This window comes from Falco punctatus, assembly GCF_963210335.1.
Source record: "Falco punctatus genome assembly, chromosome: 1".
Taxonomy (NCBI): domain Eukaryota; kingdom Metazoa; phylum Chordata; class Aves; order Falconiformes; family Falconidae; genus Falco; species Falco punctatus.
Window position 1 is genome coordinate 57,865,966 of NC_137580.1, and position 17,055 is coordinate 57,883,020.

Genomic DNA, 17,055 nt, shown 5'->3' on the forward strand with positions numbered 1-17,055 from the left:
CTCTCTGAAGTAAAACTACTAATCTTGTATGTTACCTGCAGTTTTGCGATATTAAAATACACATTTTTAAACAAGCTTAGACTACGAAGCAAGCAAGCAAGATTGCTGCCAGAGCAAATGTCGTAACTGCTGTCCACTCCATAAGCACACAGATTGCTGTAGGACCTCACGAAAAATGCTGTATTTGGACAAGTATTCCCTACATAAATTGATTCAAGACCTATCAGCCAATTTTTAATCTGCATCATAATTTCTTTATTGACATCATACATTTATTTCCTTACTGAGCATGCTCTGCAGTGTGAAGCATTAATATATTATGCCTTAGAATTTCCACCACACAAGAATAGCACAGTTGGTTGACTTTCATAAACCCATGTAAAACGCCTCTGTAAACATGTCAACATGTAAAACATCTGATCACTTCTGAAATTTCCTGGGTTCCTGAGGCATGTTCAATATATCATTTGCTTTGAGACAAAGCTAAGGGTAATCAAATTCAATAATTCTGGTGTCCCTTCCCCACCTTCTCCCCAAAGCCTGATTTGTGTTTCCTTACTGCACCTACCATCAGCACTGTGTGCTATATTAGAATATTATTTCATGTCAGCTCATCAAAAGAAGATTTAAGTCAACAGAATCAGTGGTGTGAAACTAAGCACAGGTGCTCTTTGAGAATTTGCAAGTCTTGAAAGTAAAACAGCTCCTTCAAGTTGACAGCTTCCAGGAAAGATCCAAATATTTTGTATTTCACATCCCCTTATCAGATCTCTTTCCAGTCTCTCCTCTTTCCTCCCATACATGCAGCTCATTGCTCAGACCAAGTGTATGTGATTTCCCGGACATTCCCCTTGAGACTGAAGTACTTCACCTGCACAAGACTCCATGCAAAGCTTAAGGGATATTCAGGTTCTGCTAAGCCTCAGTGAGAAACTTGGAAAAATGAATAATGTATGCAAAGCAATTATTGGCTACCTTTCAACGGAGATGACAGTGTGATAATTATGTAAGTTCCATATGAAGATTAGTTTCTTTGCTTGGAAAGTCAGCCTTGCCAAAGATGCATAGATTCAGCAAAGCATCCAGCTTCTCAAGAGGTAGGAAACTGATAGACATTTGTCTATCTGATATTAACAGCAAAAAACCCAGCCACTGTTACCCTCAAAACCTTGACTGATAAAAGAAAAACATGACTACAGAAGATTAATGCAGCTTCTGAAGAAAACCATCTTCATATTAATATTCATTGTATAGCTTTCAGATCAAAGCAAAGGTTTTCTTCCATTACACTTTTAGCGTTCTAATCAAGCTCCCTAACATAAGAACGAAACGGGTGTTTTTCCAGTTTTGCAGGAAGTATTTTCCACACTGAAAAAAATTCTCCCTCTAGAATTCATGGAAAATAGTATCTTTAAAAAGTAACCTCCTACTCTTTCATAAAATACAGGTTAGTGTGTGCTGTTAGACAAGTAGAACGCAAATGCTCTGCTAACTAGTTGCTCCTACATTACTCATTTGCCTTTCCTCCAGTGCCAGGGTTTCTTACTTTGGAGGATGCCATCTGGTTTGACAAATCCTTTCTAGCATTTAAACTGTCTTGTAAATATTGTGAGAAAGAGGATTTACCAAACAAAATTATCGCTGAAAACCAAACAAATCCATGATGTGCACTAACTGATCTTCATACAAAAACTATACATTGCATGGAAATTTCCAAAGTACATCCAGTTGTACTCTTAGTAACAGCTTGTCATGGAGCTTTACCTCCCCAAAACAAGGCCTTGGCTGTTGCAAATATTAAACAAAGCACTGTGTGCTGGTTTCCCAATGAAAGAGAGGGGCTAAATTCAGTCTTTGGGTAAGCTGACATAATTCTCATGGACTTCATTAGGAGTTGTGCCTTCTTATATCAAGGGCAATGTCAGTCTGGTTTATTTTAAGGTCTCCAAAAATATACTGTTAAATTCATAGAAGAAGAAGAGTAGGAAAACGGGTAAGAAGCACAGAGACCTAATACTTCAAAGCAGGATATATTTCTCACATGGAGAAAAAAACGTAGACAATTCAGTAAACTCAAACCACGCCATGTTGCACATACATTACATGTTTTGTATCGGCCATCTCCTCAAGAAACAGTTGATATGTGGAATTTTTTCCAACCAAAGTATACCAGAAACTGTACACCCCAGCCAAGTTTAAACTAGAAAAATATGTTATTAGAGATGTGTTAAAGATGATTCAGAACTCAGTTTAAACCAACCATATCAATCACAGAAAACATGTTAGCCTATTGAGGTTAATCTGCAGCAAAAATCAACCATGACTATTTAACACAGTTTTAAGCATGGTGGTTCTTGCTCCCACTCCCAGCGAGTCATTTTGGTCACTTCTGCAGTGAAAACCTGCTAAAACATTTTTAAAGCAATCCATTCTCTATGACTTTATAAGCGGTCCCATGCTTCAGCTGGGAGCAATATCCTACTGCAGCTGAGTCTACTGTAGTTTCATAATAAAACAGCAAGAGTGGCAGTGCAGCCACAGAGCCTGAAAAGAGGACAGACGTAAGTCAATGAACTGGGACTATTAAATAAATTCATATCAGGGTATAGAGACAATAAAAGAGACTGGCTCCTTCTTAAAAGTATACACTAATGAAGGAAATGCAACAAGGTAACTGTGGTGGCCAGACCTTAGGAAAACAAGAACTAGGTCAATGTGGAAACTCCTACTCTGTATTCTGTGGTGTTGGTAAACCTTGATTTCTCCGAAGTTTTACCACTTAATTCAACAACCATTATTCACCGTTTAATTCAACAATCAGTACTGAGCCCTTATAAAACAGCAAAGACATACAGTTGGAGACAAAGCCAAGCATGGGTCAATTCAGGCTAAGCCAAAATTTCTATCACAGCATCACTCCAAAAACTTTCTGGCCATATGACCTGTATTTTTTCCTTCTGTTATTTTGCTCTAGGGCTTCCAATGGGTAAGTCTGCCAGTTTTCTTTTCAGCTGAAATTTCTAATAATGTTGCTAAGAGTTTCATTTGTTCTTTGCATCACATGAAACAGATTAAGTAAAAAAACCTCCTGTTCCTTTGCACTTTAGCATGTAAATAAAGTAACAGTGCAGGGAAAAAAAAGAAAAAGGCATCTGATTAGATCATTAAGTCACATGTGGCAAAATAACCTAAATAAAATTATTCTATGGAGGATGAGAAATGTAATAGAGCTAATATGAAAGATACTGCAAGCAGAAAACAGACTAGATTTTCTACTGTGACAGAGCTATAAAAAATGGCACTAACTTTCTAGAAATATGCATGTGCTTATTTGAAAGTAAATGAGTCAAGTAAAAAAATTAGGACATTTCATAAGTCACCTATGGAAAACTTATTACCTAGGTATCACCAAATAAACGCAAACACAGCATGAGTAACCATCAACAAATAATATACAAACTAAGAAATAACAAGAAATCTCTTGTTCACAAGAAAATTTTAAAAATAAAAGAAAAACCACATAAAAATTGAACAATGAAAACAGGAACGTAACAAATACATGAAGAACACGAGATCAATGAAAGAAGATGGCTGGTCCATGACAAAGGGCTTCAGATCATATACAGCTGTTAACTACTTCTTTTTTTCGTAGTATTCAGGGAGAGTGAGAGCAACGTGCTAGAAACAAGTTGTTTCCTGAAGGGAGAAACTGAAGACTTAAGACAAACTGAGAGTGATGTCTGGGCTGGTAGAAGAGAAATTAGAATAAAAATAGAAATGGCTTCAGGGTCAGGCAGCCTGAGTTTCAGGATTTTGGAAAGCAAAGCATATGGAAGGGAAGGGAAAAAGAAGGTAAAGAAAGATGTGTAAGGCCTCCTGGCCAACAAACGGCAGTGATGGATAACTCAAAAGAAAGGAAGCAACTGTAAATAAACCCCAAACTTAGCTCCTAGAATCAACACAAATTAAGCAAGAGTAAGAGAAGAGCAAGCAATATCACACCACACAGTATATATGCAACTGCTTTCAACAGACACATCATCTGTCCCCAGTGTTGGACTGTGACCATCCTCAGGGACAACTGCACCTATGGTAAGTAATTGGAACCACTGAAGCAGCCTTCCTCCCAACTCATTGATATTAAATGCCAAATCCGAAATGTTTCTGTAATTTTTAAAGTGTGAGTCCCACAAGATGGTTGAACTTCACCAAATCAGCTTTTTTTTTTTTCTTTCTGCAAAGAAATACTTTATTGTTCCTCCAGCTAAGCTATTTTGGGTCTTTGCTGCCACAAGAAAAAAGATAAAAGAGAAAATGCTACAAAAACCACAGGAAATCATAGTAAACAGCAAAAGGATACTAGCTAACAAAAAACCCACTGTGTAGTCATATTTTTAGAGGAAAGGTGTTCTAAGACAATGTATCTAGATAAACTTTTTGTGCGTTTTTTCAAAGAGTTTTCTGATCATTAATGCAAATGATAAAACCTTGAAAGGAGATGTCTAACTTGTTTTTTGCTGGATGTACTGAACTATCCCTAATCACAGATCTCAGTATTACATATACCTTAAATAAGTTAGCTCTTTACTGTGCGGTGACTAGAGAAAAATTGAGAGGCCTGAAATCCTGAACCTTAAATCTTGAATAAAGATTTAAGGCACTCAGTCTTATATAGCTTATAAAACTTGGTTTTCACAAAGCATAAAGCAACCAAGTACTGGAAGTGAGGTTCTAGTGAAGTATTACAAGTACAGTATCTACATCCTTAAGTATTTTTTTTAAAAAAATGACCTTTAAAGTTTCCATGATTAGACAACCTTTACCAAACTGCAACTCAGTATTCTTTCATGAGTCTGTCTCTATTCCCAGCTTAATTGTTCTTGGATTAGTGGCACTCAGGCTTTTGCTGGAACAAGTAGCAAAAACTTTTCTTTTTTGGCCAGTTTCCTTCTTCAGAAGACATAACCTTAAGATGACATCACAAGTGAAAAAGAGACTGAGGTTTGCTTACAGACTATAATTTCTTCAATAACATTTTTGTCTGGGCCACCCAGACAGCATACGTGGTGGCTCAGAACATTCTAAAGGCAAGGCACCTTCTAGACTTCATCACAGCTGCACCAGCTGGAGTATGCTTTGATAACCTGGAGACAGAAGAAAGAATATCTTCATTAAATCTCAATGTAACATGAGTTATGAGGGCTGCAGTTATGTTGCAAGACATGTTTAGAATTCAAAATTGGTTTTGACAGTCAGTTTTTAGTAATGTTTTTCTTCTAGAGAATTGTTGTAAAAAGCTGGGACAAGTGCAAGATTCTGCACATGAAGAGAAGAATCACCTGTACCCTGTATATGTACAGAATGGCAAAGAGCTAAGGTAGTACTGCTAAAAAAAAAAAAAAAAAAAAGGAAAAAAAAAGTCGAGAGATGACAGTATCATAGTGTAGTATAAGATGAATAAGCATTAGCTATGCTGTGCAATTTCAAAAAAATACAACAACAAATGTTGACAACATAATGAAATTCTTACAGACAGCAGTCTACAAAGTTCTTAAAGTAACTTTCCTGTTTCACTTGTCACTGGTAAGACATCCAGGTTTGGGTGCTAGGTTTCAAGAAAGATGAAGATAACTGGAGAGAATCTGAAAGAAGGCAGTCAAAATGAAAAAACACTAGAGAAAAATGACCTATAAAAAAGGGTTGAACAGGGTTGTGTTGCATAAGACAGAAAAGGCAGGGCATGACAATATTTTCAAGTATATAGTTTGTTACTGAAAGGAACTAGCCTGTTCTTGATCTCAAGGGTGGACCAAGCTCAAATTACAGTAATGTAGGTTCAGGTTAGGCATTAGGAAACATTCTAGTCATAAGGATATTGAAGCCTTGAGATAGACTGCCTCGAGAGATGATGTAGTCACTATCACTGGAAATCTTCAAGTCTGACAGGCATACGTCAGAAATAATACAGGTTTATCAAATGGAATTCCAGTAGACAGTTGGAGACTTTATTATCCTAGGAGTTTAGATGCAACCATTATTAGGTCATCAAATTAAATAACCACAACACTCAATATCCAGTAATGGCTGGCTTGAAAGCATCAGCAAAGCAGTCTTCTCTGCAAAGGCTGAGCATACCCAAGAATGCGCTTATAATGGAGCCCTGACACTGGAGCTGTAAGCTCGTTCCTTCCGCAGAAGTACTGATGTACAGTGGTGTTAAGAGTACGTAACATGCATAAATGTGTATAAGTGTATCTACCAAACAGGCAGCCAAGGACAGCTTCATGAGGCTAAAGGAACTTCAGCAGAAGAGACTTTGCTGACTGCTTCTCTGACTGGCCATGATTTACATTCCACAGACTGTGGCTCTTCAAGTCCATCAGAACCTCACCTCCTGCATGACACTTGCCCACCACACACAGTTAATCAGGGTCCAGAGTCTGCTTTTAATTCCATTTCTTCCACAATTCAGACTTACTCAGACTTGCTGAGCTGTAATTAAGAGGTTCCTTTATTAAAGTATTTAGCATAACCACTGGTTTGCTCTTAATTCAGCAACTTGAAGCCAGACTCTATGCATCTAGAAGAAATACACATCGATTACACGTTGTATCGACAAACTGTCCTGTTGTCCCTATCTTCTAAACAAGTAAGTGAATGATCACTACTTTAGCCATAAAAAAGGTGTTTACACAAGACAAATCTCAGTCATTAGTCCAGGTCATACATAGGAAATGATGTATTAGGATGTTTCTCACTTTGCATGTCCTCCTCTATCAAAAAAAAAAAAAAAAAAAAAATCAATCTTTTGATGGAATAAACACTTCCTGCTTGCCAGTCCAGTATCCATTTTCCAGCCATACTCTCAAGTTTCTCATTACTTCAGAAAAGTATTACAGTAAGTAAACTTCACATTCTCTATATTTTTCATATTTTTATTTCTATGTTTTCTATATGTGTCATACTGAAATTGTGCACTCTTGAGACTATACTTCTAAAAATGCATTGTTTGAACTGCCTGGAACTAACCTTTTCAGATGTAAAAATCTGTTTTCCTTTATCAATCTAAATATGCCTTTGGATAGCTGTTTTACTATCTTCATGTATTATTCTGCCTTAATCTCTGTTTATGAGAAGTTTTAAAAATCTCAAAGAAATATACACCACAGGTTGTCCAAATGAATAAATCCAGTTGAAAGTCATAGTGATCAATTCTGTAATCCAGTAATACACTTATTGTACAAAGCAGAATTTGACTATTTCTAGAGCATTACAATTGTAATTTGTTTTATATCAAGTATTTTCCAAATCTGTTTGTAGCTTGAGTTCTCATTCTGCCAGTGCCCTATATTCAAACATATCCTGCAATGAGTCTCTAAAATCATGACATTAAAAACAGGCAAGCAAACAAAAAATCCAACAGTTATTCTTACTTGCTTCCTGAAAGTAGAGACTCCCAGGTTTTTAGGCTTTTCCCTACAGCTAGTTTCTAGGATGGTTAGAAACTTTTGTTTGTTTTTAAAAAGCTGAAATTCACAGGTATTCACATAATTCCTGGTGAATTGTGTGAATGCTTTCTCAAATAAAACCACCGATTGTTATGAAACTCATAGACACTACAAGAAGAACGGGTAACATGAAAGCCCAATTAATAAGAACCAAATTAATCTGAGGAACTGCAACTTTTTTTTCCCAAAAGATATCTATACAGCAACTACCAGGAGCAACTGTGAGGTATCTCAGATGATACTTTGCATCAGAAGTGATCCAACTGTGTTCAGAATGTCCTATTTATGAAATTGACAGAGGAGTGCTCTGAAGTGCAGATCAGATTATTTGAAATACTAATGCAAAACTATGAAAAGGGGGATTAATACCTGTTCTCAGCAGAATACTAAAAGGTATTTAGGAGAGACAGGGTCCACGGAGCTTCTCTGTAAAAATGTATGTCAATACATTTTGAAATGGTTAGATGTCCTTCACTGCACGTAACAGTAATATACCTGGGCCACCGCTGCAGCATGAGTTTAACTCAGAACTCAAGGCTGTACCAAAAGTTCATCAACAGAGAAACATACTGCAAAGGATGTCAGTAAGCAATGATCCTTAAATGCCAGTATGCCTATCTGCCTTTGAAGCAGCATTCTGTACTTGAGTCATCAGGTTATCTCCAGAAACAATAAAAAAAAGAGGATTACAGCATCCTAGAGGCTAAAAGCACATCCCTAGTTTGTGCTACAGTCTGCAAGGATTACATGGTACCAGCTGTTGGTATTCCTTAAACAGGGTTTCTTGAGCGTATCTTATGCTTGCTCACATCTACTATACCTGTCCTACATAAAAGCTGATTACCTATTGTATACATCCTGGTGGACCTCACACGCAGAGTGGATGAACTTTCCCAGTGTCTGCAAGGCAGGCAAGAGGAACTTGGGGACTAGACCTCCCGTTTCAGTGAGGGTGGCCACTGTGTCCACATAAGAGTCCCACCAATTCCTTCAGGCACTGTTGCCTTCATCCCCTCCACTCCAGCAGAACAAGTTTTAACTCTTTGGTCTCATTAACCAAATCAGTGAATAATAGCTAGGACTATTGTTACTATAACTAGGGGGATGAACCTGGTAAAAGACAATAAAGGAATCTTGTTTAATTCTAGAAAGTTGTGCATTTTAATATTTCCTAGAAATAAATGTGCCAAGTAGAAACTTTGCACCTAACATTTTTTCTTAACGGTTAGCTCCTACTGTGTCTGCCTCAGCATGTGAGAGCTTACCCAGTGAATATATATAGTACTAGATACCTTCTGCAAGCAGGTTAAATGCTGTCCCTAGCTTCCTTGCTTCAGTACATTTGTTTTGATCCTTTCTGGAAAAGACTGAAACTCTACCATCTTCAGGAGACCAAAATGACAATCTGAGATACTAGACCTCAGGCAGTCAATTGAATAGCAAACATACATCCTAAAATGCTGAGTAGCCAGGTTCCTCTGAGCTAAATTCATTCAGCTCAATTTCATCTGTTTTTCCACTTCAGGACATGAAAGTACTTGGACAAACAAACAGAAAAAACTTTGTCAAGAAAAGACTACCATTGAAAACATAATGTATGTTGCATTCAGAGAAGGACAAGTATTTCAGGACCAATCCTCACCTCTGTCTCTCTCCCCCAGCCCCTAGCCCCCACCCCCCAATAAAATCAACCAGGCATCATCCATTTTTTTTCAAGATTTAACAAAAAACAACAACAACAAAATCTCTATGAACACTCTCAAGTGGAATGTGAATGGAAAAAGATGAACAGCAAATTTTTTTTTCATTCCTATGTTCAATGAGGTTAAAAACTTAGAAACATACTATTATGCAGCATTATATACCAAAATATATTATATTACCTAAGAATTATGCATATTTTTCTTATTCCACAAATTGTAAGTAGTTCAGTTCTTCAAGCACTATGTTATAGTGCAGGAGCAAGGTCTGGAATCCAACATTTTTGTCTCATAGATTTCTACAGATGCCCTAAATCAAACTAGTCCTGCAAATATTCAGGTGTTATACAGGTAAAAGGTTTTCTAACCTTCCCAAGTCCCATGCTTATGGAGGGTTGTCATAGCTCCTCCTACAGACCACTGAGTTCAAGTCCGGTACCACCTCATCTAAGCAGACATATTTTGGAGGAGCCATAATGCAGCGTTGCAAATACTTCCAAGAATTTATGTTTCTCTTACAGCCTCAAATTCCTGTAGATGTCTGAAAATCTCAGCTTTTTTTCCTAAAAGAACTTCTAGTCCCTGTGGGTTATCCAGAAAAGACTGAATGCGATCAGCACAACACAACGTCTCTAAAAACTAAGTACACAGGCCACAAGGAATACATAGCTTTAAAACGTCACTGTTGTTAAACCAACTTCACCTTCTGTCACAGTACTGGCCTTGAACTATGAGCCTTTGTATGCCTCTTCTGCCTGAGGCTCTAATTCTTCCCTTCAGTCTCTCCATTCCTCGGATGCTACTTTGGCAGGATATACTGGCAGCAACAGCTGAGCAGCACACCATTCGCACAACCTCATGAGTTTTGCTGTGAATCCATTAAGTCTTTGGGAGAAGTGTACCATATACAGGTACATGAATAGTGGAGTTCCTAGTACTGTATGCCAACGCGAAAGTCTTTCAACCACCCAAGAGTCTCCAGCTCCCCTCCATGCGGTGCTCTCTTACGCAGTCTGCAGGGCATCAGGGCATCACACCCACCATTCACCAGCAATAAAAACCGAAGCCTACCTCAGAAGGAAGGTAAGTGCACCCAGGTTTTCTCCTCACTCCTGTACTGTTTCCTAAACCTTTCTTTGCAGTATCCTGGCCCACAGGACTGGAATTCATTAAGAGCAGTGAGAAGTTTAGAAAGCTGCTTAGTGTTGGTGAAGAATGGTGAGCACCAACATCATTTTACCCCAAGTCTGGATTTTGTATTAAGTTCTTTTAACCCCAGATCCAACACTCCCTCTCTGCATTTCAGAGCAGGCGTTTCAAAAGGGAGGACTAGGACTTAAATCAGAACTGTGCGTGGGATGCCCTGGACATCTGGTTGGAAACAAAAGAGCAAGCCCACTTAAGTGGAAGCGTGGGCATGTGGAAGGGGAGCAGGCTTGCAATCCACACTCCCTCCCCCAGCCCATGGCTGCTGACCGCACAGGAGCCAGGCCTCTGGGGCTGTGCCTGCCGCCTTACCCTAGAGGTAGGCTCCGTTCTCCAGGGCAGATGAATGGTATGTGTGGCATCACCAGCACAAGGCATGCTGGGGCACCACATGGAGGGAAGGTGGCAACTGTCTGTAGCTGCTCTTGAAGAACCTGGAAATAAGGGGGGAAAAATACAGACTAAAACAACAAAACGTGTGGAAATAGGCTTCTCTTCTGTTTGCGTTGGAGCGCTTAGCACACACCGATTTCTTTGGCAAGTTTGTTACTGCCCCACTGTATTAATAAACCTTTGACAGACAAATGACAAAGTTTGAGCTATCCCTTCTCCCACTAAGAAGTTTCAAAAATCTAAACCCAATCAGATGCTCCAAGTTTGTTAGGCTTTAAATTAGACCCAAGCACAACGCAGAAAGTGTCCTTTCAACAGTTCCTAAGGAGGAAAATGGCAAAATCTGAGCACAACAAACAAAAATATCAGTTTCCTTATTCCTTCCTAATCGCCTAGTCTGATTTAGAGAAAGCTAAGTGATTCACGAGTCCTTAACGAACAGCAGTCCTCCCGGAGTGCCATGCAATAGAAGCTAAACCCTGGTGTTAGCTCTAAAGCCAAGACTTCCCAGAACAGGTACCATCAGGATCCAAAAGCGTATTATCAGGCATCTAAACATCCTCCTTTTCTGTGTAACCTGGAGAGCTCCTGGACCCATGAGACCACAGGGTGCCTGCTTGTGAGGGTGAAATGGGGTCACTGACTTAATGCGGATTCAAAGCCCAACTTTGGGGTCCTTTCGCAGGATTATTAGGGCAGGAGGAGGAAGGGCGGGCTGCGGCTCCGTCTGCAAGGCGTACCGGCCGGGGCCAGCCCAGCTCCACGGGCCCCGCACCGGCTCAGCACCTCCGTGTCCCCCCGGCCCACTCCCGGGCTGCCCCGGGAAAACTCCTCGGGACGTCGCCACTCTCGGGCGGCCAACTCCATCCAGGCCCGCCCCGGCGCAGCCTGCCCGGCTCCCCCGCCGCCGGGGGCAGGGATGCCTGGCGCCCCTGGGAGGAGCCCCCCAGCCGCCCCTCCGCCGGCCCCAGCAGGGCCTGCCCCCGGAGGGGCTGCTGTGCCGCCCCCGCCGCCGCGCCCGCCGCCAGCACTCACCATATTACAGATGGAGGCGATGTTTCTGACAGTCATTAGTCTAAAGGTTGCAGCGATCCCACACCGCCATCTTTATAAGGTGAAAACAGCCTCGCTCATGGTGGGAAGAGCGCAGGAAGGGAAAGGGGGCGGCGGCGGCGGCTTCTGCGCCGGGGCTGGGATAAAAGCAAGAGGAGGGGACTGCACAGGAGCCCTCTGCGCCCGCAGAGCAGCCAGCAGGACGGACCTTCCTGCCCTCCCCCCCTCCGGGGCGGGTGGCCGGCAGCTCTAGCAGCGCGGCGGGAGCCGCCGCATCTCCGCTCCTTCCGCCGCTGACTCGCACGGTCCGCAGGGCCCCGGGCTCCCGCTGGAGCGCTCAGCCGCGCCTCTGCGCCAGCCGGCACCGCGCTAATCTCTCCCTTCCTCCTCCTCCTCCTCCTCCTCCTCCTCTCCCGGCGGCTGCCGTCGCTGCTCGCCGCTCCATTGCAGCGCCGCGCCCGCTGATCCGCGGTGACAGCGCCGGGGGAAGGAAGGTCAGAGGCGGTGACCGCACGGGGCCCCGCCGGCGGGCCCGGCCGCGCCCGGCCAATGTGCGGCGGGGAGGGGACGCGGGGGCTGCCCCGCCGGCTGCCCGGGACGGGCGCTCCGAGGGGAGCGGCGGTGCCTTTATCACCGGGCCCGGGACGGCCCCGGGCTGCGAGGCTGTCGGGGCGTGCGAGATCCCCTCGGCCGGCAGCGGGGTGAGGGCCGGGGGGCAGAGTCCAGGCGGGCGGCACGGCGGTGTGCCAGTGACGGCTGCGCTGTACCGGGACGTGCTCGCTCCACCAGTTTTGAGGTACGCAGGAGCCCAGGCACAGCGAGCCCCAGCAGAGTAGGCTGGCGTGTAATTTGCTGCCCACAGCAGGTGCTTGGTGTTGCCACTCCTGCAGACAACACCTTCACAAACACTCTTTTGGGACCATGCCCACACCACACATCTTTAGGCCCAAGTTCATAACACGTGGCATTTATGTGACACCATTGATGCAACCATCTCCGTTCCTCTTCAAACACCAGTTGGGGCCCATGCCTTTCCCCAAGGTAGACCAGTATAAGTGTACTAAATTTACACGCATGATAACAGGCACAAGATTGTTAAATAGCTAGCTTGAGGCCACACAGCAAATCTCTGAGAGAAGCAAGAACGGTGTTCAGCTGGGGCAATGCCTTATCTTAGAAGTCCCCTTTTCTTTAGCAGATATTGCTGTTTTCAGCAGGAGCTTAAGGCCTGTTTATTGTTCCTCTGCTATAGTAGGGAAATCATTCCAATGGAGAGAGAGAGAACTACTAATGTTTCTATAGGCACCTCTGCTTCTGACAGCACCTGCAAGTATGGCACACTCATGCTTGGCTATGCTTTTTACTTCATGATGCTGGAATATAATAATTTCAGTCTATAAAGCCAGGTCCCACAGGCTTTATTTACCAGAACCATTCTGAAGTCAGTAATTATTTTTTTATTTCAAGAAAAGGTCCATGATTATTAATAAAAATCTGGCATTAGCAGTAGCATCTAAAGATAAATTCCTGCCCTGAGAATACTGTTAGGTAAGTGGTCTCAATCCAGCTCATTGTGGATGATTGTCCACTTCATGGAAATGGTACCAAATTTAGCATCAGTTGGCATTCTGTTGACAGTTTCAGCAAAGAAACTCAAAACTGTGTTGTCACAGCAACAGAACTTTCTTTCCCCAGTAACTTCGATTAATTATATTTAAAACTTTGCAGACATTTCAAATACATGATGGGAGAAAGATTTTTGGACATAATGAAGTTGTCGGGGCTACTAAACTGTTTCATAAATCCACAAATCACTATGTAAAAGAGCCATCAAATAATGTAACACTGAGAAAAGAATAATCTTTGGTATAGTTCTATGAAATTCATGGTCTTATATTATGCGTGAATTTCACCCCAAGTGTTTAATTTGCTTAAACTCTGAGGATGGAATTATACATGTCACAGGTTTTCTTGACATAACCAAGGGAAATGGGAGTTAAGGTGAGGTATTGTTTCAGGACTGGCCACCCCCAGCCTCAGTTCTGAAGCAATCATGGCCTGGTTGGTCTCCAGTGCATTTCTAAGTAGCCTGTGGAGAATGACAGTACTGCACTATAGCTGGTTTTTAAACTCGGATCCCTTTTTTTCCGGAAGCCTAGTTGTGTATTCTTTGCTGCAGCGTATTTATTCCAATTTACTGTAGAGAATCGTACTTGCTGTCAGTGAAAAGTTATTAAGTAAATGAATGGGTTTGAAAGCTGCTTAAAAATTTAAATGAAACAAAATGTGGTAACTAATAAAGCCATTTACCTCACATATATTTTAATGTCAAGGACATCATTCCCATAGTGCCAACCCCAGAGAAATCATACAAAGTAGAAAAAAAAAAAAAAAAGAGTAAGAAAAAGGTAAATATTTTCAGAAAGAAAGAGAAAAAAGTGTTTTCATACTTCTGTGTTCTCACTGATGCCGATTACTTGACTCCAGGGTAAGTTTTCAGGTGGTTTCTGTTTGTTAAACTTTTTTTTTTCCTCTGAAAGACAAAATTAAATTGCTATTAATTAAGCATTTATTGGTTGTTCAAGAAAATGACTGCTCTTGAAACTAAGCATATTTGGAAATATGCACATACACACACATCATTCTGTGAAGAATTCAATATCATTATCCTTAATGTTAATAAAAATACTTCTATTTAAGGGTGGACACATTTCATGTCTTATTTCTGAGGATTCATCATAAAAATAGGAAATAATATACAAGTGTTTATGTGCCAGTTTAACAATAGTTTAGCATTGGCTTTTTTGCTCGTCAGTCACATATCAAACCAGGAAAGAGGAAAGAAACTTTCACACTTGAAATGGGCTGGTGTTTTGGTTTTCTTCTGGTGCTGTCATTTTCAGAACTAGAAAGTCTATTTCTGTAGCTTTTTGAAGATAAAAAAGTGCTAAGAAAAGCAACAAATGCTAGTTACAAATGTTATAGGAACTGTATAAATAAAGAACAGTGAACAATTGTTTCCACTCTAAAGCATTGCCCTATCTCTTCATAACAAACAACTACCCTGTGTTTCTTCCGAGTGTTAGACAAAGAGAAGGAAAACAAAGGACTATTTATAACCTAAGAGTGCTTATATAATTTCTGTTGAAAGGTCAAAAAATGCCTTCTGCATTTAATTTTAGATCGGTCTTGGTCTCATCTGGTTATACGCTTGAACATTTTTATTTCACTACATAAAATAAGAACCTATTGTAAATATCCTCTTTGGCTAGCACAGGCTTGGACTTTCATAACATTTTCCATTTGACGTTCTAAGAGTACTTTGCAAACATTCACTCAGACTTGTTAAATTATTGGGTGGCAAGTTAACATTAGCTTCTTTTACAAAGCAAGAGAACGGGCAGCAGAAATTTAGCAACTTGTTCAAAGTTATACAGGAAAGTTAGTAGCAAAGCTGGGACTGGAATATCTGCTCACTCCATGCTACAAAGAGGATATTGCATTTTCACTCCAGAAGTCATGGAAAACTCCATGGAGGGTTATGTTTTTCTTGTCATAAACTCTGGTCCAGAAACGGGTCATCATCCATCAGCTTTGCTGAACAAGTGCTTGGAACTGAATCAAACTTAGGATATATTTCTAGGCAATTAAAAGGGCATTTTAGCAAAAAAGGCAGTTAAAACAACACTCAGGTTTTCTGGAAGGTAGGAGAATATATAATAAGAATTAAAAGAGAATTCAGATACCTGAAATACTTTCAGTGCTGACAATGTATATATAGAATTTTACAGACTTTTTTGATATTTTGTATCTCACATTAAATTATGTTTTACAAAAAGTATCAGTATTTAATATATCTATTTAATTTAATAAATTTTAAATTATTTAATTTAAAATTTAATTAAAAATTAATAAAATTTAACAGAATGGCAAATATGTAGACACAAGCATAAGGACGAAGAATTTTCCATGAAGCTTGGCCCCCACTGCAGAACAGATTAGGAGCTTTAGTACAATGCCAAATGCCGACTTGCAGTCCTTGGACTGAGGTTGTAGGGCATGCCTCATAGCAGGTCCACGGAAACCTCTATTTGCACCTGAAATTCTAATGGTTAGAGTGAGTTGTAGTCCATGTAAAATTCATGGCAATCCACACAAAATGTGGGGATTCTCTTGGAGGCCTCTTAGTCTAAAGCCTGCCCACCACCCCCACCCCCCCCAAACCACACATGCACACACACTTTGGAATCACTATTCTTCTTTAAGATTGTCAGCTTCAAAGCAACCCCTACCCAACATTTTAAAATAACCTGAGAAATTATTTCTTTTGATTTAAAATATGGTAAAACTTTATCTTTAGAATCCTAAAAAGTCATACTGACACCTACCAAATATGAAACAAAGAAAATAAAACTTTGCACTAAATTGATCTCTGAATCTCCCTTATCTTTGCTAATGTATACGTTATACTAGTTGGCAGAGAGGGAATACCATCTTTTCCTTTTTCTCAGGAATTGCTATTTCACAGGAAAAACCAAAATCACTTACAGCAGCTGACTTTTTTTTTTTGGCCAGCCATCAGACTTGAAAGCCCAAGGCAGCAGAATAAGACAGATGCAAATACATTGATGTCAAATACACCAAAAGCTGACTGAGTAGATAAAAGGGGCTAATAGTTCTACAGCCTTAACCATTAAACAGCCTATTCTATGAAGAGGCTGTTTAGGCCTTTACGATCAGTTCAATGCTCAATAACGGCCTAGAGGAGTGATTATCTCATAATATCTTACTCTTGCCTTTTCCCTGCTGCTTAATTGTGTTTCAAAAATATTCTGTTAGGAGCTTTGAACAATGACAATGAGAGAACTTCTGCATATTGCTTCATCAGTTTACATAATACTAATCTTTCCTGACACTCACTACTCAACTGAAAACACGCCCACATTTCTGTAAGGTAGAATCTTGAAGAATGGCCTCTTTATCAGGTATTTTATTCAGCAAGGAAGTTCACTAGCATTTTTCTTAGCTATATAAAAATGTGCTTTAAGTTGGAAAGATCCCTTTTAAGTTCTAATCATACATATTGGCTAGAAAGAGATAACCAAATTTTTTAGCTGTGGAAGTGATTTCTCAAACACAAAGACACTCACTGAGCAAAAATAACAGAAAACATATGTTTCTAACAGAAATGTATT

General features: G+C 40.5%; 1 protein-coding gene across 4 annotated transcripts in view; it reads right to left on the reverse strand.

The window, feature by feature from the left end:
- Nucleotides 1-17,055, reverse strand: part of USP46 (ubiquitin specific peptidase 46) — a 42,093-nt gene that overhangs the window by 22,035 nt on the left and 3,003 nt on the right. Inside the window, exons 3-4 of one of the 4 annotated variants that reach the window (XM_080385879.1) lie at nt 14,311-14,391; nt 10,727-10,848 (exon numbers count right to left, since the gene is read on the reverse strand). In XM_080385879.1, the coding sequence (XP_080242005.1) occupies nt 10,727-10,807 (81 nt within the window). In that variant the 5' untranslated portion in view covers nt 10,808-10,848; nt 14,311-14,391. Of the gene's footprint in view, nt 1-10,726; nt 10,849-11,842; nt 14,392-17,055 lie in introns of all 4 variants that reach the window. The other 3 variants (XM_080385882.1, XM_080385881.1, XM_080385880.1) reach the window with 3 other exon arrangements.